This window comes from Lathamus discolor, chromosome 3 (assembly GCF_037157495.1).
Source record: "Lathamus discolor isolate bLatDis1 chromosome 3, bLatDis1.hap1, whole genome shotgun sequence".
Lineage (NCBI taxonomy): Eukaryota > Metazoa > Chordata > Aves > Psittaciformes > Psittacidae > Lathamus > Lathamus discolor.
The window spans coordinates 50106861-50131582 of record NC_088886.1 but is presented as its reverse complement, the minus strand read 5'-3'; the positions used below and the strand labels follow the sequence as shown (position 1 = coordinate 50131582).

Below are 24722 nucleotides of genomic sequence, written 5' to 3'. Positions count from 1 at the left end.
ACAGACAAGCACATCAAAACTACAGGACATTGTGCAGGAATGTAAATAACCCATTAAAAAGCTCTCTATTTGTAAGTGAACCAGGAAGGTCAAAGTACTCTGTATTAGCTATAAAACATTAACCTTCACTTAGGAAGATACGAAGTGAGAGAAGTTCTTCCAGCAACCCTATGAGTACAGCAACTTTTAAACATTCTAATTTCTAAAGGGATGTTGCAATACCACTGAGCAACACCGTGAACTTTAGCATTCAGGTTGTTATAAGGAAAATAGGTAGAAAACAAATGATGTTAAGGAAAACTCAGAAATCAATCTGCTACCTGCTGAGGTCCATGGCACCACCAGCATGACACCCCACCACTATGTTTTCTCCACCTCTGCCAATATTCAGGTGCTTGGCTGATCTGAAGCCAGCAGCAGCACTGGATACATAGCACCAGTGGGAAACTGCTCTTCAAAGGATAAACAGGTAGTCCAGAAACAGAGAGGAAATTCCATCTCCTTAAACACTAAGCTGTCTTGTCACAGGCCAAAGGCCAAAACTGTAATGGCCATAGCACCAGGCACCAAATAAGACAGTGACAATGCAACCTGACAAGCCAAGCTGGCACAGTGATCCCGAGCTGCAGACACCAAGGGCATTGACCATCATCTATGAGTCATGGGGCAAATCTCTTGAGCTAAGAGATGATGAGCAGTCATAACTCACAAGCCTCTTAAATGCGGATAAGGTGTTTCCTGACAACCATAACCAGCCAAGGGAGCAAAATGAACACTTTCTGGCCAACTTGCTGCTGGATGACCCCACTAACACTCCTTGGCAGAAGACAGGATCCTCTCTGACAGAACCACCACCAACAGCTGATCCAGCACAGTGAGACTAAAGCTGACATTGCTGTACTCGCCTTTGCTTGGCTCTGAGGTTAGATGGGCTGACCACCTTCTCCCCGAGGGAACTCCAAAAATAGCATTTACTAACTCAAGGGAGTCCACGCCTGAATAAACCACAGGCAGAGGTCTTTGTTCACAGCTCACACCACAGCAGTAACTCAGTCAGTAGATGGATACAAGGAGAAATGTAGGCCACACATGCAGAGAAAAAGAGATATCCATACTGCAAAGATATCCTAGATCTTGTTTTCAGAGTCAGGAAATAAACACCCATTAAAATAGCCTGCAAGTGCTGGTGTACAGCTCAATATGAGCCAGATGGGCTAAGGGAAAAACATGCTTCACTAGAAAGTTAAGAAGTTGTTGGTTATTTTCCCCACTAAATTGCCCGATGCATCATTAAAGAAAAATCTTTGTGATGTAACTATTCGTACTTACATAAAGAACACTCGTAATTAGCTCTTCAAGTAATCCTCTGACCACCATCTGGAGTTCAGCCTAAATCTTGACCTCACTCACACCAAACATCCATGCATCTTTGAAACACACCCAACAATGAATCACATCACACTAAATTCACGAAGTGGAAAAAGCTGACAGAAATATTAAGACCTGAAATACCTTTCACTTCATGGGCTCTACATAAACAGCTCTATAAATCCATGTTCCAGAATATCCAGAGTAAGCAAAGAGCAATTCACCCCCATCACATTTAGGGAAATGGTTTCAAAAGGAATAAGAGGCAGGATTTATTAACCCAATCCTACATGTAAAAGAAAACATTTCTTCCACCGAAACCTCAGTTTATAACAAAAGAAGTCAACACATGACATACTCAACCTTATTCCAATAACAGAGGAGAAAAGCCTCCCTAGAACTAGATTCTGACAGGAAACTAGACTTACCAAAGATATAAAATCACTTATTCCCCCACCCACCTATAAACAGCTCAAAATATATTACTATTAAAGGATGCAGAAATTCCTTCATCTAAAGCACCATAGACGTCTGGCTCTTTTTTTTCTTTTTGCTAACAACCTCCTGATTAGTATGAAACTCCTATTCCCACAGACAAATGAGAAAGACTAAGATACCTCCCACCTACGAAGCCTCTTAGCTAGTTAGTTTTTCTTAATATACAACTGTGTTGCATGCTGAGCTCCTCACAGCAAAGCATTCAAGACTGATACATGCCACAGCACCAAAGAAAAATTATCTCCTTAGTTCCAGAGGAATTCTGTTTTCAATGAAGTTTAGCAAGCAGATTTTAGACCTTAGTAAGAAAGCCCACAACAGCAAGGGAAGAGGCATGAAGCAGGCCAAAAATACTGAACCAGTTATGCTTAGTTCATATCTGAATCTGCAAGAAGGAGAAATGTTTATTTTTTCAAGGCATCATGTGTACATAAAACACAAAGAGCCTTCTGTACTGAGAGACATGGTCCCAGAGACAGACCTCCTGACAGCTGGCCTACTGGCACACTGGTACTTTTCAGTATAAATAAGAACAAGATGAGAAAGGATCACCAGGGCTGGCACCACCAATGATGAGACCCCAAAGTCTAGGTATTTCACTATCAACAGAGACAGAAAAGGACTGTCACCACCCCCAGGTACAAAATTTACTACCTACTCATGTAATGCAGCAGAAACTAACCCTGGGCATGAATATACTATAGGAAGGTTGCCGAGCCTCCTCTGCAATCATTAGCTGTCTCTGTGCACAGCTAGGCTGGCTTCAGTTTGGTAGGGGGTAATTTTAAGTCATTGCTATCTTTGCCACATACCCTTCTCTTGGCAGCAGCTTCAGCAAGGGTTACACAAGACCAAAGTCCTACACAGCAAGTCAATATTTAACTTAAGCACTGTACTGTTGAGACCCACCTAGAATATTTGATAAAGTAACTTCTTAAATCTTACAATATCTTTTCTAACAAACAATAATTAATCTTCTAGTTTTCTAGAGCAATTTATCTTCTAGTTGTAAAGATAAATTCAACAACAAAAGTTAGATCCAGCTTTAGCAATTTTAATAAGGGACCCAATAGAAAACATTACCATGAAAGGAGATCAAAACAATAGGACATATATACCGCAGAACAGGTTCAAGGCAGGGGCAGGAGCCACAGTACAAAATTCATTTAAAACAAAACCAAAGTGAGTTCTGGAAAGTCAGCACTTTTTCCAAGAAGTAGTATTTTAACACTGCAATTAAAGCCATTAAACCATGTCACAAAGGCATATATAAAACTCCCGCACATTACAAGGAGAATTCATTCTCTCTAAATAGCTGAATAAAATCTATGAGCTGCTGTACTAACACAGATTTTAAAACAGTACAATAAATAGAAGACTGAGTTGTTGGGTTTTTCTTTTCAGGATGATTCTTCTTAATCTTAGTGAAGCTAACCAAATTATTTATATCTCTAAAATGTCTTAGCATGCGCCTGATGCAAAGTTTTGCGAATAGTCTTATCTTTTATCATCTTAATGGACAAAGATTTAGCTGATGTCAGAAACTGCTGTTGAAATACAGTTCAGACTAAAACTGAGCAACTGAGAGTAATTTCTCATTTGCTACATCCATTTCAATTCTTTATCCACCTGTTTCCTGTGCCTAATGTGATCTCTTTATACATTGTTAGTACTCCTATCCTTACACCTAGCAAAAACTCCTTTTATCCTCTGAAACTGAACATCTGTTTTAGTGATGATTCCAGTGGAGTTACTAGTAATAATCACCACAGGCAAAGTCCTAAAAATTCTCTAGTTCTACATGTCTAACCCTTCACATATAACAGTCTGGTTATCAAGCAAAAGTAAACTTTTTCAGGAAACAACATAAATATGAAAGGCTGGAGTGGGGGGCTGAGATTTTTAGTCACATCATGAAATAAGGAGACAGCCAATATCACACAGCTGTCAGCTAAAAGAGTACCAAACCAAAACAACAACCACCTCAAAAAGCCACACCAAAAAAACCAGCCACCAACACTAGGCCAGTTCACCTGTGCAGGGAAGTGCAGCCCCAGGGAACATTTTCACAAGCAGCTTAACTGATTTTGCCCCGTGACACTGCCTAATGGGCGGACCTGCCTCTCCCTGTTACATACACTGCATTAGTACAGACACACAGCTCCATCGGTTCACTTGCTGTATGGTGCTAACTGCTGGCCGGTTTAGCAGAGGAATCCAGCCAACCACACAACCACTTGCACCTCCACAAGAGAGGGAATTGAAATGGACAGACAGAGAGCTGGAAAAGAGGTGCACAGGGCCACCCTTCTGAGCAGGAACATAATCTTAAACCTGATCTCTTGAAATTCCGCACCTCAAGGTACCTATAGTTATGTACACATAAAAGTAAGCTTTCACATCTCAAATGCCTCCTTGGCACTATCAGATCAGGACTCTAATCCAACTCAGAGTGGATGCAGAAAGTATTTACCTTACGTTTTCACTCTGCTTTGAGACCAAGATCAGTATGTTAAGACCAGCCTATCTCTGAATTACTAAAGCTAGAGGATAAAAGAACAACTGCAAATGAAGTCACAACAAGGTTTTAGTAATTTCCAGCAGCAAAACTCCCACAAAGCTGAAACAAGAAAGGAGTCTGACAGGGTCCTATCCATTTCCTCTACACACTTCATTTTCATTGTGCATCATTTGCAAGTGTTACTTCTATCCATTTCCATTCTCTTAGCAAAAATAAGCTAGAGGTACTAGATTCTGCCATGGGAACTGCTTCTTCACACGAGACGGCAAGATGCTGTCTTCCTTCAGTTCTAAGTACCACAGTTCTTACCAGCTATCCCTTTGTTTCACCCTATTGAGCTAAGCCAAAGATAGTCTAAGCAGCGCACCTACTAAAGCCATCCCTTTCACTCTTCCAACCTCCTGCCAGGTGACAGAAGCATAGAAATTACTTACACTTTCTTTTTTTGATGTCAGCAGCCCCTGGGACGTTTTGCTCAGACAGGATTACAACGGTACACCAGACACCACGGTCTTAACTCAGTAATGATCTACCTCAGATCCCCTCTGAAGAGCTACTTAAACGCTTCCTCCTTCCCGGGAAGAGGAGATAATACCCTGCGATTGTTCATCTGTCTCAAAATAAGCATTACCAACACCTTGCCTCATTATAGGGCTGAGACATAGCTACTGCCACAGATATCACTGGCTCATTTAAATACGAAAAACTCCCCTTTTTTTAATACGCGAGCGGGGAAGCCGTGCCCCTCAACACAGGACAAATCCTGTCTCGACCCGTGCAAAGCAGAAGCGAACCCAGCGGGATGCGCTCAGTGCCCCCAGGGAGTACCGCCGGCAGTCCCGAGAGAAGAGGCACCCAACGCTCCGACAGCGCCCAGGCGCTGGGGGCGGCCGCAGCCGCTCACCTCACCGGCGACCCGGAGGCCCCCGCCCGCACCGCCCTCCCCGCGTTACCTGGGCAGCGCGTCCGGCGCCGGCAGCACCACCCGGCTCCACACCGCACCGACCCCGCCTCCGCAGCGTCACTTCCGAAGGGAGGCGGGACCGCACCGCCTTCCACTGCGCCCCCCCGCGGGTAGCTGTGCGCGCAGGCGCAGGAGGCCGTGAGGTGCTAGGTTGTGTTGTGGTGTCTGTGAAGCACCCCGGGGGTGCCTGAGGGGCTCCTGCCTGGGGCCCCGCTGTTCCATAGCAGTGTGGGGGGGAATCCCTGCTGCTCCGGGCGTGCTGCTGAGGATCGGACCTCTCGGACAACGGACGGGCCCCAGCCAGGCGTGTTCTTGCCCTGCAGAGCAGCCAGTTTAATCACCTGTGTGGGCTGCCGTGGAAAAAAAGGGCCGGAATCTGTGGCTGAGTGCAAGTAGGGCAGGCAAACCACAAAATTCGTGTAACCTCAGGTGTCCCCTGCTACCCCAATAGTCATAATTTTTCAGCCAGTTCTTACAGAAACCCAGACTGGTTTGGGTTGAAGGGACCTTAAAGCTCATCCAGTTCCCACCCCCTGCCATGGGCAGGGACACCTTCCACTAGAGCAGGGTGCTCCAAGCCCCTGTGTCCAGCCTGGCCTTGAACACTGCCAGGGATGGGGCAGCAAGAGCTTCTCTTGTGCCTCACCACCCTCACAGGGAAGAACTTCTCCTAATGTCTAATGTGAATACCCCCTCTGTCAGGTTAAAGCCATTCCCCCTTGTCCTGTCGCTACAGGTCCTTGTCCAAAGCCCCTCTCCAGGTTTCTTGTAGCCCCACTGGGAGCTGCTCTAAGGTCTACCCTTAAGGAGCCTTTTCTGTCTGCAGGGCAGAGCTGCTCCAGCCCTTGCAGCATCTCGGTGGCCTCCTCTGGACTCACTCCGACAGCTCCACGTCCCTCTTGTGCTGTTGCCCCAACATGGATGCAGGACTGCAGGGGGGCCTCACTAGAGCACAGTAGACGGGGAGGATCCCCTCCCTCAACCTGCTGGTCACGCTGTTGGGGATGCAGCACATCACACAGGTGGTTTCTGGGATGCAAGCACACACTGCTGGGTCATGGAGAGCTTCTCGTCAATGAACACACCGAAGTCCCTCTCAGGCCTGCTCTCAATCCAGTTTCTGTCCAGCCTGTATTGCCCAGTCCCTATCACCATTACAGGGATGATAGCAAGCATCCGTTTTTCGCTGGTGTCACAGGTTTTTGGATAAAGTCCTGCATTGCTTTTGGTGATACTGTCTACTGTAAACAAGCATGTGTAGTATAAATTAAAATAAATAAACACAAAAGGCAGCAATACCTGTACGGCAGCACTAAGTGCTTGTGTTTGCTGTCGGTTTAAAAATCCTGGAACATGTCCCCCACTTTTAGTTCTTCCCCAGTGGAAGCCGTAACAGCCACGTCAATTTCCACGCTAAGTAATGAGGAACCATCGCTGCAGTTCGCTCTGCTTACTGTGTATCAATCCAAGAGAAAGGTCTCTACGCGCACAAGCAATACCACGGCTTGCCAGGAGGTGTTGCTTTGAAACCACTCAAATATCGGAGCTTAAAAATCATGAAATGGGCTTGGACTCTTAAAATAGTTGACACTTTGTTCTGGCAGGGAGAAATCAAGATCCTCCATTTGAAATTATAAGTTTTCTTTAAGACTATTTAAATCTGAAATGCACAGAGTAGTTTGGAGGGAAACAAATGCTGAACAAGCAACCTACTCTATGGGAAACAGTACTTGTTTGAACATTGCTAACAAATACGTTAGACCAGCTTTATCTACGTAAAACTATCTGGCTTTGTCTTTGCAGGTCTGGATATTAATATATATCTTAACAGACCTGATGCAGTGGGGAGTTTTAGAGGGATAACTCTTGTTTTCAAGAAGCCAGGGAGTATACTAAAGCTTCAATAAGACAAACAGTCATGCTGCTCAGCTGTGTCACTGCACTCTCCACACCTGCACACATAACTCTTTAAAGAAAATTAGCTTGTTTTTCAAAGGGAGTATGCAGTTTGGGATATATAACTGTTCTGCACCTACAGTCCTGTTTTCAAGTGCATGTAACAGTGACAAAATTAGTTATTCATTTAGTTATGCCCAGCCTTGGTCTAGAAGACAGAACAGGAGGAGAAGTTTCCAAGCCATTTGAAACCTTTTTTGCTAAAGGAAAAACTGCCTCAAAGGATACGCAGCAAGGAGACGTTTTTAAATATGTCTTTATCACATCAAGCTAAAATGACCTCCATGGCTAAAACAAGCTGTGGCTCTTCAGCAGAAATTTAAACTCTAGATTGGATGATATTTCACAGCCCACAACATGCTTTGTTGTGTAGGCAGAGTGATCACACTTACTCCAGCTGTGCCTTTCAAAGATCTATACATGTCAGCCCTGAGGCAATGAACTCCAGCTCACTGAGGCTCTGGAAGGCTGTTTTTGGAGACAGATTAGAAAAGGACCTTAGAAGAGGAGGTCAGCTAAGTGTGTGTATAACCAAAGGAGCCTTTGAAAACTATTTTATGATCAAATGTTTACCAATATTGGGTTTTACCACAGCTTAAGGTATTAGCCAGGATCAGAGAACAACTTACCAGATGAAAGATTACAGACGTGAGGAGATCCACAGCTCTTTTTACACCAAATAATTTCTTTTAAAGAAATATATGTATAAAATATAAAATTTAAAAGTCATAACTGTAAAAGGGAAAGCAGAAAACAGCTGTTGGTGAATTTAACTGACCTCTACAAGCTATCGTTTTCAACAGCAGGGTGTAATTCAAGTCTGATGTTTGGACCCACTGCTGTCAAGAATGAGTAAGTTTTCAGAGCTCGCACCCTTCTCAGCACTATGACCATGAGTTTTACCACAAAACCTCAGCACAAATTGTGCAGCTAGTTAGACCTTCCATATTCCTCAGACATAATTTCAGCAGAAATACTCCTACAGCTGGAATACCACTGCAAACCCTCATTTTCAAATGCCCCTGGGGTCAGAAATTGACATGTTTTGTGCAACTAGTCAAATAATAATTTTCCAGAAATTTTTGTTCTGTGTGAATAGGTTTATAGGAAATCAAGCTGCATCTTCTGAAATACCTTGGAGCAATGATACACTAGAATAAAAAATAAGCTGAGCCTCCTATAAATAAAGCACTTGTTCGTATCCTTCAGCACTTCCTGATGATTCCTAAGGCTTGATGATCCCAAGAGACCTGACAGACTCTTGTTGCTCTGGCTGAGGAAGAAGCAGGATTCTTTTTCTTTTACCACAGCATATTCTGAGGGGTGTGGAAGACAAAGCACAACATTCACATTCCTTGAAATCTGTCCTTTGGTGAATAATCCCTCACTTTCACTTCTAGTAATGGAGCTTCTAAGGATTTAATATTATCATTTTGAGAAGCCTTTCCTTTCTCCAGAGCTGGAATGCGCCCCAGGTATATGTACATATAATAATACAATAATACATATAATAATACATAATATGTATTCTTGTGTACAGTTCTGGTGTCCTCAATGTAAAAAGGACATGGAACTGTTGGAACAAGTCCAGAGGAGGGCCATGAGGATGATCAGGGGGCTGGAGCACCTCCCGTATGAAGACAGGCTGAGAAAGCTGGGGCTGTTCAGCCTGGAGAAGAGAAGGCTGCATGGAGACCTCATAGCAGCCTTCCAGTATCTGAAGGGGGCCTATAGGGATGCTGGGGAGGGACTCTTCTTCAGGGACTGTAGTGACAGGACAAGGGGTAACAGGTTAAAACTTAAACAGGGGAAGTTTAGATTGGATATAAGGAGGAAGTTCTTTCCTGTTAGGGTGGTGAAGCACTGGAATCAGTTGGCCAAGGAAGTTTTGAATGCTCCATCCCTGGCGGTGCTCAAGGCCAGGTTGGACAGAGCCTTGCGTGGGATGGTTTAGTGTGAGGTGTCCCTGCCCATGGCAGGGAGGTTGGAACTAGATGATCTTAAGGTCCTTTCCAACCCTAATTCTATGATTAGCATTATCCTCTACTGTATAGTCAAAAGCCCAGTAACCAAAGGGATAACAAAACTGGACAACCCCATAGGAATATCCATGACCTACCTGCCTTGTCCTGTTGAAAGCAGGCCTTTCGTTACTCCTCAAACTTTCTTACACAAAGTTAAGCCTCTACCATAATCATAGTTCACTTCAGAAATGGCATCAGCTAGCACAGACAGCTAGTACAGCTGTCCCCTAGAAGAGGATGAAGACATGAGCAATTTTAGATAGTCAGTTTTAGTTATATTTCTCTTCATATAGCAAGATATCATTTCTTTTGGCAGGCCTAGGGCTAGAGGAAGATTCCACAATGTCTTGTGGTTTCATAGTCAACAGCTGCCAGGCAGGGAAGAGCCCTGCCCCTTGCAGAACAGCTTTACAAATAGAAGTGCTGTACAAGAATAGAAATATAGAAAAAACAGAAACCTGTACAAGCTTTTGGTGAATTGCTCAAAAGCTTATAAAAAAGAAGCTTAACCGTCTTGATTACATCTTGTGAAGGTTAAGTGCACCAACTGGCTCTGCAACCGCAACCCCCTGGCATGGGTGCCTATGCTCAAAATCATCTCTGATATAGCAGACCTGCATTGGCTTGGATCAGACTGCTGTGAAAACAGCTGAGCTGCAAGAGGAAAAAACAGGAAGAAGCCTAATTTGGGACCCATGCCCATGTACTCACCTTCTCCTTTGGACTGGGAGTTGCATTTAAGCTCAGGCCCTTGCACTTGGTCCTGTACAACTCAGCAAAACAGAACAAAGCTCTGAAGACTTTAATTTCCTTTGCTGTATATATTTAAACACACTTCTTCTCATTACCAAACTCTATTTATCTTTAAGGAGAAAAAAGTATATATGGCTTAAATAATTTTCTTTTTTTTTTTTCCTTTTTTTTTTTTTCTGTGAGATGTCTTTTCCTGAGACCTGTTTTCTTCTGTGTTTATTCATGTGTCCTGTTTTGTCACAACTGTAACAGTTGTATTATTAAAGGACAAGTAGAATAAAGCTGTAAATAATAAACAGAAAGTACAACTCAGAGTGATCTTTGATTTTACGACAGTTAATAAAAGTACACCAGGCCAGTTAGTCCTCCAAGGAATAGTTTACCTATTTTTATAAACTCCCCAAACACACTGTTTTACAAGCGAATTGCAGAGTATTGTCCCTGGTTTTGGTGGTTGTGTTGGGTTTGGGTTTTTTTACATAACAAGTGACAGAAGAGCTGTAGGGATCCACCACAACAGCAATAACAATAAAGGCAGCATTTACTATGAGTGAAGACTACATGTTCATACAGACTTTTTCCATACACATAAATCAAGTTCTAAAATTACCTACACCTATTCCAGACCAAGGGAAGGAGCTGCAACCATTCTGCCCCATGGCTGACTTTTAAAGGCCAAGAGATAGAAAAGAGAGTTTGTAGAGATATAAAAACATTTCAAGCAAAGATGACACTCCACAACAAGCTAGGACAAAATACACCTCACCCCATAGATTGAACCAACAGCCTACAATCCGCAGGGAAAGACGGGCCTCGTTACACACTCATACCTGTGAGCAACACGTGTGGTTGATGGCTTATTTTCTGCAGGAGTTACTGGGGGATTCACCCTGTTCTGGGGTCAACTCTGATGTGTCCCTTACCCAGCACTGTGAGACCATAGTCTGGAAGCATCCTCGTGTTTTCTGCATTGCTTCTGGAATAGCTGCCTCGGGGATGGTCACAGGGCAGGATAACCAGACACCAGTAGATCAATGTAAAAAGTCATTCAATAGTGAGGAATTTTCCCTCCGAAGAACCTTCTTTCTCCCTGAAATTACATTTTTGTGTGAAAGATATATTTTGTAATATTAGAAACTACTTCTCTATTTGTTTATTTATTTATTTATTTCCCCCTACCTTCCAGGGTTTTTTACAAACTGGTATTTTTCTAAGTAAGATTGTACAATGTGTCAGAGCTGACTATATCACAGAATCACAGGCTACTTTGGGTTGGAAGGGGCCTTAAAGCTCATCCAGTTCCATCCCCATGCCATGGGCAGGGACACCTTCCACTAGAGCAGGGTGCTCCAAGCCCCGTCCAACCTGGCCTTGAGCACTGCCAGGGATGGGGCAGCCACAGCTTCTCTGGGGCACCCTGTGCCAGTGCCTCAGCAGCGGCACAGGGAAAAACTTCTGCCTAATAACGAGTCTGAATCTCCCCGCTGCACTAAACTGAGTGGTGTAAAGGTAATGGCCGAGGAGATCGAGGCTACATAACTCGAAGGGAAGCGCACATTAAACCCCGGGCAGAGCCACCCCGGGCTTCTCGGTCTCAGCCGCCCCGCCGCTGGGTCGGGGGCAGCATCGGGCGCTGTGGGCGTCCCTGGCCCGGCTGCGGGCGGAGCCCGGCGGGGGCCGGCCCGGGTGGTGTGCCAGGGCGGCGGGGGCAGAGACGAGCGCTCGTCATGGCGCAGTACACGAGGGGTGCTGCCTCCGTGGCCGTCATCCGGCTCCGCAACCCGCCTGTCAACGCGCTGAGGTAACGCCGGGCGCCTGCCATTTCTTGTCCCGCCGCTCCTCGCCTGGGCAGGGGCCATGGGTACGGAGTGGCCGCAGGCTCGGTCCTGTGGCTAGCCCGCCCGTGGTGAGCGGGGGGGGGGGTTCTCTGACTGACTTCGTCTTGTCCTAATGGCCCGCCTCTCCTTGCCGGTGCGAGGCCCCTCCTGGGGCAGGCACCCCTGAAAGCTTCTGCCGAGGGGCTGCAAACACCACTCGGGTACCTATTTCAGAGAGAGCTTAGATCTCCCTTGGCAAAAACCATGCTGAACTTTTCCGTGCCTTCTGCTCTTTGTTATGATTTCTAGTCTGTTTCGGTTGGGTTTTTTTTTTCAAGGAGGGTGTTGGGCTCACCAATCTGTACTTTCAGTCATCTTCCCTGGAAGCTGTTCAGAACCTCAGTTTATTTCTCGTCTTTAAGCATCAAGGTGATGTTTCCAGCAAAAAATCGCACTCAGCAGTGTTAGCAGTTCAGCTGCTTCACCCTGACATTCCTTCAGAGCTCCTAGGTGAAAACCAGCCTTTCCTCACCCGTTTGCTACTGTTGTAGTCGCCTGCCCCACATGCTCCATGTACCTGCTTGGCAAGTCCCTGGGCTATCCAAGTGAGCATAAAGGTTAGGACAAAGGACTTCATAGGTAGCAGATGTGGTTCAGCAAGAGGAGCTGGCACCAGGATTAAACTATGGTTAAAGGCTATCAGAAGCGAAGGCAGTTCATTTGCTGCTTAAAAATAATTAAGAAATTGACCTCTGAATACTGATCTTGGTCAAGAAAGGCCTTAAGTGGTTTCAAATATGAGTCAGCGATGAGACAGACACCAACCTGTAGGAGCCGCTGAAATTGTAGTTTTTCATGTGCTTTGAAAAGAACAAACATGATTTTTTTGCTTTACATTATTTCTTGTAACGTGCATTTTAGTTCCTTTAGTTCCGAGTAGCACATAGATCCTTTTTAAGCAGCTGTAGTTGAAGAGTTGTTCTGCAACAGTAACCATAATGTCTGTTCAATGTATATTCACAAGCCAAAAAAAAATCCTCTGCACTTGTGCTCGACTTGTAAGCAGAAAGTTTGTTAAAGAGAAGCCAAAATAGACAACAGCATGAATAGGAAATGCAACTTGCTCTTCTATAGCAAGCTAAATTGCTCTGCAGTAACTGGCAATGCTTACCCCCTTGTTGCAACACATTTACAAGGGAAATAAGATCATTTTTCATGTGCTGAGATAATTATGATGAGAAAACAAACTTGGAGTGACTTGATAAGATTGGCTGAACTGAATCCCAGAAATGCAGGGTGCAAGAAATCCCTTGGACCTCCTGTGCTCAAGACCAGCCTAGGAAAACTTCCAGGCTGTGCCCACAATAAACTTTCCATCCTTACCAGGGAAAACTGAAATGCAGAGATAAAGAATCATTGAATCACTTAGGTTGGAAAAAAACTTTAAGATCATCAAGTGCAATTGTTAACAGTAACATATACGTGCTTAAGGAACCTCAACTCTGCCTCTTTTGAGAAATCCTGGAGAGGACACAAAAGTTGCCTTCTACCTTCAAACAGCAACTGCATGCAGCTGCACAACAGCCTCTTCAGGACAGACCCCGGCCTCTCTTACCCCTTACTCTTCACCTCTCAGTGCCCTCACAGCAGGGTTCAGTTCTGACAAAACAAGGGTAACAGATGTGGTCCTGGTCCTGTCCCCCAGTCCCAGGAGAGAGAAGGAAGAGCCTGGCAGGCTTCAGGTTCATTAAAAAGGCAGTTTCTGTTGAGTGCTGTATCTTCAATCCCCCCCCTCCCCCAAATGTATCATGATGCCCACACTCTTTTATCTGCTGACAGTGCCACAGCACGAAGGCCCCAGAGAGACCCAAGTACTTACTGCACCCAGTAGGTTCTTTCCCTTGTGATGAGCTCTGTAGCACCATAGCACAACCTAAGGTAGGACTGTATCATGGTGTGTCATGTGTCCTCACAGCTTCTGCTCTGCTAGCATTGGTGCTCCTGGGGCTGGCAGCGAGCAAATGTGGCTGAACATCCGCAGGTTGGTTTAGGTTGGTTTTCCACCAGTCTAACTCTCAGCATCAGCTCCTTGTGCAATTGCACAAGGAGCATGGCTGGCACAAGAGACTGAGTAGGAGTACATGGGGAAGGATAGGAACCTGCACAGCATGTATTTAAAACAGGTAATCTGCTGTGAAACTATAACATGATACATGCCTGTGGTCTTTGATCATGTCAGGGTAATACCTGTTTTAGAAGGTATCCATAATTCTCTCATACTGGCCATCGGGTAGTTTTTAGCTGAGACCTGGGTATAGCTAGAAAAGGTAGAGCACTCTGATCCTTGTGTGTTCCCCCTGCTGCTGCATACTTTATGTACTGGACCGTAGGGGAGCAAGTTTGTGATTGCTGTTGGAAATGTCTGACTAGGTAGGTGATAGCCGGCAGTGAAATCTACAGACAGGAGCCATTTCCTGCAATCCTGAAAATTTAATTTCACAGCAGGCACAGATGCTTTCTAAAATGCTGGTGAGTTTTTGCTGCTGTCCTCAAGCCTCACTTGTCTCTTCCCATTCTTTGTGGTGCTGTTTATCCAGCTCCCAGGCCATCACACTGGCCATTAGCACTTTATATCCACCGATGGGTAGGAATTAGCTTTCTCCTGTCTGACACCATCACTGCTGTGCAAATACCTCCAGGGCATACGTTCCTGAGGAACATATGCTGACTTGTGAATCTACAGCAAATTTGGCTCCCAGAGGACTCCCCTCCAAGCTAAGCTTTCTCTCCACCAGCAGAGGTGGCATGTGCCAAATTTGATTTGTTTGGAGGTGTTTTTTTTAACTAGCTTGGAGAAGTTTAGTATTCAGAGATCTGCATTTATGAGACCATGGCATAGAGAGGAGAGATTCAGATATACAAAAAACTGGGAAGTTTTGGGGAACAGACATACAAAACTTGTAGGAGAAAGGACCAGCCACACCTTATTAGCAGAGGCAGGCTGATGCACTGAAAATGGATTTCAACACTTGAACTGGCAAGTGTAGAAAAGCTCCAGAGGTGAAAAGATGGGACATGGGGTAGGGAGTGTATGTGCGAGACTGTATAAAGTATAACAGTGTAACAGTCATGACTGGAAAAGGCTTTCCCTGGCTGCCAGGATTGTCCTTCTGACCCCAGATCGGCATAAAGATCAGAACATATAAAGGAGATAAGAGAAGCTGCAACTTTGGATAGGTTGCAGTGATGTGTGATAACCTGCGTTGGACTGGATCAGCATCACATCAGGATGAGATGCAGAGAGAAAATTCTGGGATGGAGTACGTGTCTGCTTCCTAGAACAACTATTCTAAAACCCCACAGAAAGGATGCCATTCTGGGTTTGGCCTAAATTTACATGCATGACTCCATTCAAGCCATGTTAGCTGCTGTGTGACAGCAACTACTACACAGCTGGATCTGACACTGAAGGAAGAGAGAGCAGACCAGGTAAATCCAGCACAGGAGTACTTCATTTCAGGAAGAGAATTATATGAATACCCAGCAGTTAGTTCAAACAGAAACACTGCAAGAAGCTATCCAACAGACAAGAAGCCTGCAACAATGGTGGAGGGTGGATTGATGTTTGGGTTTGGATTTGGGGGGGGAGGGGTCTTAAAGTTTATTAGAAGCCCAGGCAAAGTGTTCAGCCGGTAAGTGATCCAGTAAAAGCCCTCCATGGCTTGATGAGAAAGCTGAGACAAATAAGGAAAAAGTTTCTTTTTTTTTTAAGAAGTGGAAAGCTTACTCAAATGAGGAGAACAAGAAAGCCCATAAAACTTGACAGGAGAGATGCAAACTGGAAAACAAGACTAGAAAAACATGAAAACTGGATCAAAACATGCTAAAAAACAGTAGCAAAAATTCTTCAAATAAGAAAATATAACCCACGACAAGCTTACAGGATGCTGAGCTCAAAACTGGCAATTACAGCTCAGGGAAGGGAGCCTTATCTTTGGTTGTTCTGTGATCAGCTCAATGTGCTGGGGTAGCCTGAAAAGCCCACAGAATATTGGCTACCATTGGAAGCAAAGCAGAGGACATCCCTTTTCTGAAATATAAACCATCTTAATTGTTGTGTGTAGTTCTGGATTTTGCACGTGCAGACGGATATAGGGACAAACCAAAAAGGGACAGCCAAGGGATGGTTCACTGCATGAAGAAAGTGGACTGAAAAAGTTGAGAGTCATCAGTTTGGAGAGGAAAAGTCTGTGGGAGAATAAGGTCAAGGTTTACAAAGTCATGAAGAAAGTAAATAAATTAAAGGCAACCAAATCCTGCAGCAGTTGTACTAGGGGACTAGGGGCATTTGATTAAACTAGTAGGAGATTGTTTTAAAACAGATAATACGGAGCTGGCTGCCACAGCAGCCTGTGGAGGCAGATGTATCAGCAGAATCAGAAAGGGATTAGGCAAATTCATGGACAGCAGGTGTATGAGGGATGCTGAAAAGAACGTGCATAGGCGTATGTAGCAGCATTCCCAATGCAGTGATTGTGGATGTTGGGGGAAGTGCAAGAGGAAAGGACCACACCTGCGTGTTTTCCATAAACAGAATTTTCTACTGTTGGATTCATCTCACTTCTTTAGAGGTGACTAAGTAAATTTTTGGCATTCCTTTAAAATTAGTCTTTTTTTCTTTTTTAAATGAAAGTAATTCATTTCAAACATTCACAAGTCGTATCTAAAATCTGAAATTACTCAGGTGAATAATAAAACCTTGTTACAAATTTTTCACATCATCACTGCAATGAGTTTTACACAAAACAAAAACGTGGTGTGGTCACCTACAAGAATATTTTCTTACCCTGGTGTGCAGGTGTTCTTTAACAGCACCTGAGGTGTGTTTCTGATAACTAACACTGAATCGTCATGGCGGAATCACTTTTCTTGCAGCCAGAATGGTATACATGGGGGAGCTGGCTACATAGCATGGGATTAAGCATTGCTTGAATTGCATGAAATGAATTTTAGCATTGTTACTGTCGAATGCAAGACACTGTCACAGTAATGAAATACTCATGCAGATTATGGTGAATTTGTTTCTTAATACTCTAGCTGTTTGAAGTTGTGATACTCCTGAGTATTTTTATAGTTTTACTGTCATATGTTTTACTATGATGCTTTAATCAAAAATTACATCTTTTAATACCAGTTACATGTGAGTTACAAAGCAATGCACCCTGTGTGTCGGACTGTAACGCACACAGAGGGAAACATACTGCTCCATCTTCAGAGAACAAGAAACTGCAAAATATCTGATATGTCTTCTTGTTTTGTCCCACAAAAAAATTCTCAGTGGGGAAAAGTTGTATAGAAGGCAAAGAAATATTTCTGCAAGTACAGTCTCAAGTTATTCTCTAGCAAAAATAGTTTTGTTGGGTTAATGCGGGCCATGTAGGTATTGAACTGTTATTTTGTGGCAGCCTTGACTAATTTTTCTCCTGGTAGGAGTGTGCCGTTTAAGTGCTAAGGGCTTGTAACTAATTTTCTACATAAAATCCTGAACCTTTCCTTTTAGTGCAGACTAACCTTTCATATAAGCATTTTGCATCCACTGGTCATGTGCCTGCAAAAGACACAAATGCTTTGATTATTGCTTCCTGGCTGTTCCTGACGGAATTATGCCATTTTTCTACATAATATTTTTAAATCAGTAATTTAATTTGTTTGGAATCCTGGTACAGATTTCCCCCACCTCTTTGCACCATGCTTTGTAAAGTGTAATGACATTTCATAATGGTTTTCCCATTAAGCTTCCAGCCTCTAGGTGAATTTGGTATTTCTGGGGCCTGGCCCTCCACTGGTGCAAAAATAGACCTGTAAGAGCAGCAAGCACTGGGTGCAGCCTGTGGGTCCTCCTCAAACAGCAGCAGCCACTGCACTTGATATTCCAAAGGGAGATAAAATCCAAAATTTTAATACGTTTTTTTTTCTCCCACAGAATATGAAACCATATATTAGAATTGGAAAGGCTTTCATATTTTGTTACACAGAACTATATGCACTGGAAGGACCTTTACCAGGTCACCTAACAGTTTTTCTTTGTCATGGCCAAATTACTCTCATTTTAAGTTTCAGCTTTCAGAACCATTACTAATGCCAGACCTCAGAGTTGTCTTTGATGTCTGGATGAAGCAGTTGATACCTATAGTCATAGAATAGTTAGGGTTGGAAAGGACCTTAAGATCATCTAGTTCCAACCCCCCTGCCATGGGCAGGGACACCTCACACTAAACCATGTCACCCAAGGCTCTGTCCAACCTGGCCTTGAACACCGCTGGGGATAGAGCATTCACAACTTCCCTGGGCAATACATTCCAGTGCCTCACCACCCTTACAGTAAAGAACTTCCTCTTTATATCCAATCTAATCTTCCCCTGTTTAATAATAATAACACTTCTCTCAGTCTCTAGCTGTCAGGTCTCAGGGCTCCCACTGATCCTTCTGTGTAGCATGGCCTTAACCAGGCAGCAGCTGATGCTGGACACCTCCCTACAGCCAACAGCCTTGATTAATAGACTTCGCTAACAACTTCTCTTCATTTTTGATTTTGAAGGAGGAACATGCAGCAGTTGTCCAGCAGGATCCAACACAGCTGTCTTACAGGAAATTTCTAAGGCTCCCTAGATTTTCCTTTTCAGTCTGTGGATTCCCACTTAAATGCTGCGAGCTTTTGCACATACGTATGTGCAAATACGTGATAACACACCCTGGACACTCCTAGAAGCATTACACTTAGGTACAGTGATGGTTTTTTTGTCTACTTCATGACAAGCTTCCTTTTTAGATTAAATGCTTTCAGACATATTAAAATCATGCACAAACTAAGTATGTGTCAGGCCTTCCTATCAGTTCATTTTAATTAACACTCCTCCTTTCACTGGGCATCAACAGAACCCTGCTCCCTTTGCATCAGCTACCAAGCTCACATGTGAAACTGGGCTTATGGTTTGCAAAAGATGTAAGAACAGAAGCTGTATTTATAAAGGACTGGCAAGCATCAGTGATATTCCACAGCTTCCAACTCCCTTGTGGCTCAGATGTTCTGAATCAGATCTACATATATAGTATTTATACACATGTGCACACAGAAAAGTCTCACAAACTATATACACACTTACATACTTACAAGTGTGTTTATGATATACACACAATTTGCATTAATATTTCTACTAATAAAGTGTTAGGTCTTAATGCTTCTATTTTACCTACCATCTTCCTTATTGTCACTGTCTTCTAAAACAGGCTATACTCTCCATGTTCATCTATTCCACACATGTAGATATAAATTAGTTTCTAAGCTTCAAAAGTGAGATGAGCATGAAGTCAGGTCAGATTTTTTGAATACCTGATCTGTAAAAATACTATTTATACTTTTACTGTTCCATTTTGAAGCTTGTTGCTAATTCTTTGCTGGCCATATTCACTTCTTGTGTCTGTGGAAGTATATTCAATGAGACAAAAGAAGACATTTTATGTAGTGTTTTAGGCCCAAATTCACTTTGTCAAGATCCCACACAACTCTAAGTCTGGACCTATAAACAGATCCACAAGGTGAAAGCATTATAATCATCAGCATAGCACCAACTCTGTGTCAGGTGTTTGAAAGGTAGCTTTTTATCCCTGGAGCCTCTTTCCCTTTTTAAAAAAGTCTTAGATTGTCAGTGGTTTAGCATTAATTAATTTTAAATTATGCTAAACTGTTTTCCTGAAAATCTAAATGTTTAATTCATAAAGATATTTTCAAAATAACATTTCCCTGTGCTGCTTACTTTTGAAATAGCAATGTCATAGTCAGAAGATGACCCTCCAGGAGGTAAACAACAGGTCAGCAGTTATAAACTTGTTGGATTTTGGCACTTGGCTATAAAGTAAGTGGGGAACTAATGAAAGGATTCACACAGAGAGGCTGTGGTAGAAGACAGGCTAGGGGAGAGATATGCTTGAACATGCAGCTCATTTTCACTGGAACGGTGTTTACGACAGACATCTTGGAAGGGTAAGGTACTCAACTGTTACTCACTGAATCTCTAATTTCTTTCAGTTTGACAGTTCTTCAGGCATTAGAGGATGGCCTGAAGAAAGCAGATGCAGATCCTTCAGTGAAAGCTGTTACGATTTGTGGCGAAAATGGGAAATTCAGTGCAGGTACAACATTTTCCATCAAATACAGCCTGAGAAAAAGAAGAGACACCCACTGTGTCTGAAGATTCTTTGCCTCATAACACTGCTGATAGAAGTCCTGATTTGGCTGGAAATGGCCACAGGACAGTGGGCTTTTTCTATTCTGCTGGGCCACAATTGACATGGGGCACATAACAAGCTGGCTCAAGGACCTAGGGTTTCTTGAAGGTGGTCCCAAAAGGGGCTGATTGCTGTTAATCACTCTCCTGCAAACAGCCTCCTTTGCAAGAACTTGATCATCTGTGAGCAACTCTGTTTGATTGCACAGGGGGACAGACTGTTCCAGTCACTGCCTTGACCACTAATTCTTCTTCATGTCTCTATCCTAACTTAGGAGCTGACATTCAAGGATTTTCCTCTCCAAGGAGCCGTGGTACTGTCTTGGGCCCCCTTGTATCTCTCATAGAAAGGAGTGAGAAGCCTGTGGTGGCTGCCATCGAAGGCATTGCCTTGGGAGGAGGCCTGGAGATAACACTTGGCTGTCACTATCGGATTGCACATGTGAAGGTAACACACACTGTGAAATAGCAAGGCTGGTGAAGGCATCAGGAGCCATGTATATATGGCTGTGGACAGGGTGGGGCAGCATACCTTTCCTGGGGTCATCTGCCTGGAGAAGTGGAGCTTTATAGCTACAGGATACAGGTCTGCATGCTCAGACATTCTTCACCAATAGCATCCCCCTTGACATGCTTTACTACATAACTATCTTCAAGTTATTTAGAATCATAGAATAGTTAGGGTTGGAAAGGACCTTAAGATCATCTAGTTCCAACCTCCCTGCCATGGGCAAGGACGCCTCATGCTAAACCATGTAACCCAAGGCTTTGTCCAACCTGGCCTTGAACACTGCCACGGATGGAGTATTCACAACCTCCATGGGTAACCTATTCCAGTGCCTCACAACCCTCACAGGAAAGAACTTCCTCCTTATATCCAATCTAAACTTCCCCTGTTCAAGTTTTAACCCATTACCCCTTGTCCTATCACTACAGTCCCTAATGAAGAGTCCCTCCCCAGCATCCCTATAGGCCCCCTTCAGATACTGGAAGGCTGCTATGAGGTCTCCACGCAGCCTTCTCTTCTTCAGGCTGAACAGCCCCAACTTTCTCAGCCTATCTTCGTACGGGAGGTGCTCCAGTCCCCTGATCATCCTCGTGGCCCTGCTCTGGACTTGTTCCAACAGCTCCATGTCCTTTTTACATTGAGGACACCAGAACTGCACACAATACTCCCAAGTGAGGTCTCACAAGAGCAGAGGGGCAGGATCACCTCCTTCGACCTGCTGGTCACGCTCCTTTTGATGCAGCCCAGGATACGGTTGGCTTTCTGGGCTGCGAGCGCACACTGAAGCCGGCTCATGTTCATTTTTTCATCGACCAGCACCCCCAAGTCCTTCTCTGCAGGGCCGCTCTGAATCTCTTCTTTGCCCAGCGTGTCGAGGTCCCTCTAGATGGCATCCCTTCCCTCCAGCATATCAACCGGACCACACAGCTTGGTGTCATTGGCAAACTTGCTGAGGGCGCACTCAATCTCACTGTCCATGTCAGCGACAAAGATGTTGAAGAAGACCGGTCCCAGCACCGATCCCTGAGGGACACCACTCGTTATTGGTCTCCAGCCGGACATCGAGCCATTGACCACAACTCTTTGTGTGCGGCCATCCAGCCAGTTCTTTATCCACCGAGTGGTCCACCTATCAAATTGATATCTCTCCAATTTAGAGACAAGGATGTTGTGTGAGGCAGTGTCAAACGCTTTGCACAAGTCCAGGTAGATGACATCAACTGCTCTACCCCTGGCCCATCAATTCCGTAGCCCCATCATAGAAGGCCACCAAATTGGTCAGGCAGGATTTCCCCTTGGTGAAGCCATGCTGGCTGTCACCAAGCACCTTGTTGTTTTTCATGTGCCTTAGCATGCCTTCCAGGAGAATCTGCTCCAAGATCTTGCCAGGCACAGAGGTGAGACTGATTGGTCTGTAATTCCCCGGGTCATCCATTTTCCCCTTCTTGAAAATGGGGGTTATATTTCCCTTTTTCCAGTTGTCGGGAACTTCACCTGACTGCCGTGATTTTTCAAATATGATGGCCAGTGGCTCAGCAACTTCATTCGCCAGCTCCTTCAGGACCTATGGATGGATTTCATCAGGTCCCATGGACTTGTGAAAGTTCAGGTTTTTAAGATGGTCTCGAACCAGATCCTCTCCTACAGTGGGCCCAAGGTCTTCATTCTCACAGTCCCTGCGTCTACCTTCCAAGACTTGGGTGGTGCAGTCAGAGCCTTTGCCAGTGAAGTCCGAGGTAAAGAAGTCATTCAGAACCTCAGCCTTCTCCAAATAATGTGTAGCCAGTTCTCTTGATAGCTTCTGGAGGGGGCCTATGTTGTCCCTAGTCTGTTTTTTATTTGCAACATACCTATAGTAACCTTTCCTGTTATCTTTAACATCCCTAGCCAAGTTTAATTCTAACTGGGCCTTAGCTTTCCTAACCTGGTCCCTAGCTTCCCGGACGACATCCCTGTACTCTTCCCAGGCCGCCTGTCCTTGCTTCCACCTTTTATAAGCCTCTTTTTTCACTTGAATTTTCCTCAGCAGCTCCTTATCCATCCAAGGAGGTCTCCTGGCCCTCCTGCCACACTTCCTTCTAGCTGGGGTGCAACACTCCTGAGCTTGTAGCAGGTGATCCTTGAATATCAACCAACAGTCTTGGGCTCCCCTGCCCTCTAGGGCTATATCCCATGAAACCTTACTAAGCAGGTTCCTAAAGAGGCCAAAGTCTGCTCTCTTGAAGTCCAGGGCAGTGAGCGAAATATATTCGAATATTTCTAAATATAAAATTGATCTGTAACTAATACAATAAGATGGCAGCATAGAAACTCCAGTAACTGAGTGTTAAGTTGCCCTAGGTCTCAGGAGTTATTGTCTATATTCTGATTTAGATGGCTGTATTTTACTGGCTCATGCCATGTGAATTTCTCTTACTTCTTTTAACCCAGCCGGGTGAATTTTCTTTCTGCTAGTGGCCTAGTTTCAATAGGTAATTGAAGCAGCTAGCACACATCATTTACAGTTTGATTCCCCCAAGCTCTGGGCCCTCAAGGAGCACTCTGACCAAAAGACAGTTTTACAAGTCTTTTGAGGAATGAAACATTTTTTGGGGTGTTGTTTTCTTGAATTCCTTCATTCAAGATTCAGGAATGCTGAGCTACCTTTCAGCAGTGCATGGTATCCCTGTAGAGACTCTTCACTGATAGGGTCATGCCCTCACTCTTGCAATGTAAATCACTGTTTCTCTGTGACAGTGTAGGTTGCTGTAGCAGCATAAAGAGGTAGTATGCATCACCTTATATGCCATCTAAGGTGGGTACCACAAGTAGTGGTGTTAAAATGACTCCCCATCTCTTAGGAGCTCAGTAGGAAATATGCAATCTGTTATTTTTTTTTTTTAATGAAGCAACAAAATCTAGATAGATTTTTAAGAGAAGATTGCCCCTTACTGCTGCCCCAGCTTCTCTGCCATAACCCTACTAACTGTCAAGTGCACCAAGAACCATTTGAAGGAAGATTAGGGAAGGGTTCAGTACCAATTTTCCTTTACTAAACTTCCAAGAATTAGAGTAGGGAGCTATAGTTAAATCAGAGTGCTCACCAGTATTTGGTAACAACTTGAAAGTCTTTTGACAGTTTACACATGTCAATCTGGGGGGTGCTGTTGGCCCCACAGTTGTCCTCCAGTGCTGCACTAGCGCACATACATCCCCTGAAAATTGATGTTTTTCCCATGCATTTGTACACAGGTTGTTGAAACGGTTGAGTGGGCTTTTGTCTTAATGTCTTGTGTGGCAAAAAGCAAGGATGAAGTTTCTATGTAGAAGTTTTGAGGCTTCCTAAAGGAGCAATGTGTGAATCAGATTTGCTTGTCTTTCCTCTATTCTGCTGAGTTTGTAGTGATCACTCTAATCAGATTTGTTGTTGAATTTGACTTCATTTTAGGCACAGTTGGGTTTACCAGAGGTCACGCTTGGGTTACTTCCAGGTGCTGAAGGCACTCAGCGACTTCCCAGACTGATAGGGGTACCAGCTGCTCTGGATCTAATCACTACAGGTAAATTACTGTGCCTCAGCCTTGCTCTGTATATAGCAATATAGCATTGAGTTGTACCACCAGCTTGGTCTAAGAAACATTAATTTCTTCTATCTGTGTAGCTGCTTAGGTTGAAATTCAGACAGCTTCCACTAATGATGGGCTAAGGGATGGATACACATGCTTCTGAGGCATGTAGTTAGTAATGCATTTTATGTACCTGATAATAAACATGTCTAATATTTGAAGCCAGCTACACATTAATTGCCCATCACGCCCCACTGTAGTCACCTTATTTCTCTTTTTATCACAGGAAGACATATTCCTGCAACTGAAGCACTGAAACTGGGCTTGGTTGATGAAATTGTGGAAGAAAACACAGTCGAGGCAGCAATTCGCTTGGCAAACAAAGTGATTGGTGAGGAAACAATTGTAGCAATGCCAAGAAATAATTGGTGATGTTTCAGAGATGGAGAGACTCAGAACAAAGCCCACCAGTTTGTTCCAATC

The 24722-nt window shown here is 44.1% G+C and overlaps 2 protein-coding genes across 9 annotated transcripts in view; one reads left to right on the top strand and one right to left on the bottom strand.

The window, feature by feature from the left end:
* MAP3K13 (mitogen-activated protein kinase kinase kinase 13) overlaps positions 1 to 5411 on the bottom strand; it is an 81473-nt gene extending 76062 nt beyond the window's left edge. For 7 of the 8 annotated variants that reach the window (XM_065675137.1, XM_065675141.1, XM_065675142.1 and 4 more), the window contains exon 1: positions 5341 to 5411. The gene's annotated coding sequence lies outside the window, so the exon portion shown is untranslated. Of the gene's footprint in view, positions 1 to 4821; positions 5177 to 5340 lie in introns of those variants that run through there. The other variant, XM_065675138.1, reaches the window with a different exon arrangement.
* Positions 5412 to 11765: 6354 nt separating this feature from the next.
* EHHADH (enoyl-CoA hydratase and 3-hydroxyacyl CoA dehydrogenase) overlaps positions 11766 to 24722 on the top strand; it is a 28782-nt gene continuing 15825 nt past the window's right edge. The window contains exons 1-5 of the mRNA XM_065675135.1: positions 11766 to 11885; positions 19988 to 20091; positions 20462 to 20634; positions 24122 to 24233; positions 24526 to 24630. Of these exons, the coding sequence (XP_065531207.1) occupies positions 11812 to 11885; positions 19988 to 20091; positions 20462 to 20634; positions 24122 to 24233; positions 24526 to 24630 (568 nt within the window). The 5' untranslated portion in view covers positions 11766 to 11811. The remainder of the gene's footprint in view (positions 11886 to 19987; positions 20092 to 20461; positions 20635 to 24121; positions 24234 to 24525; positions 24631 to 24722) is intronic.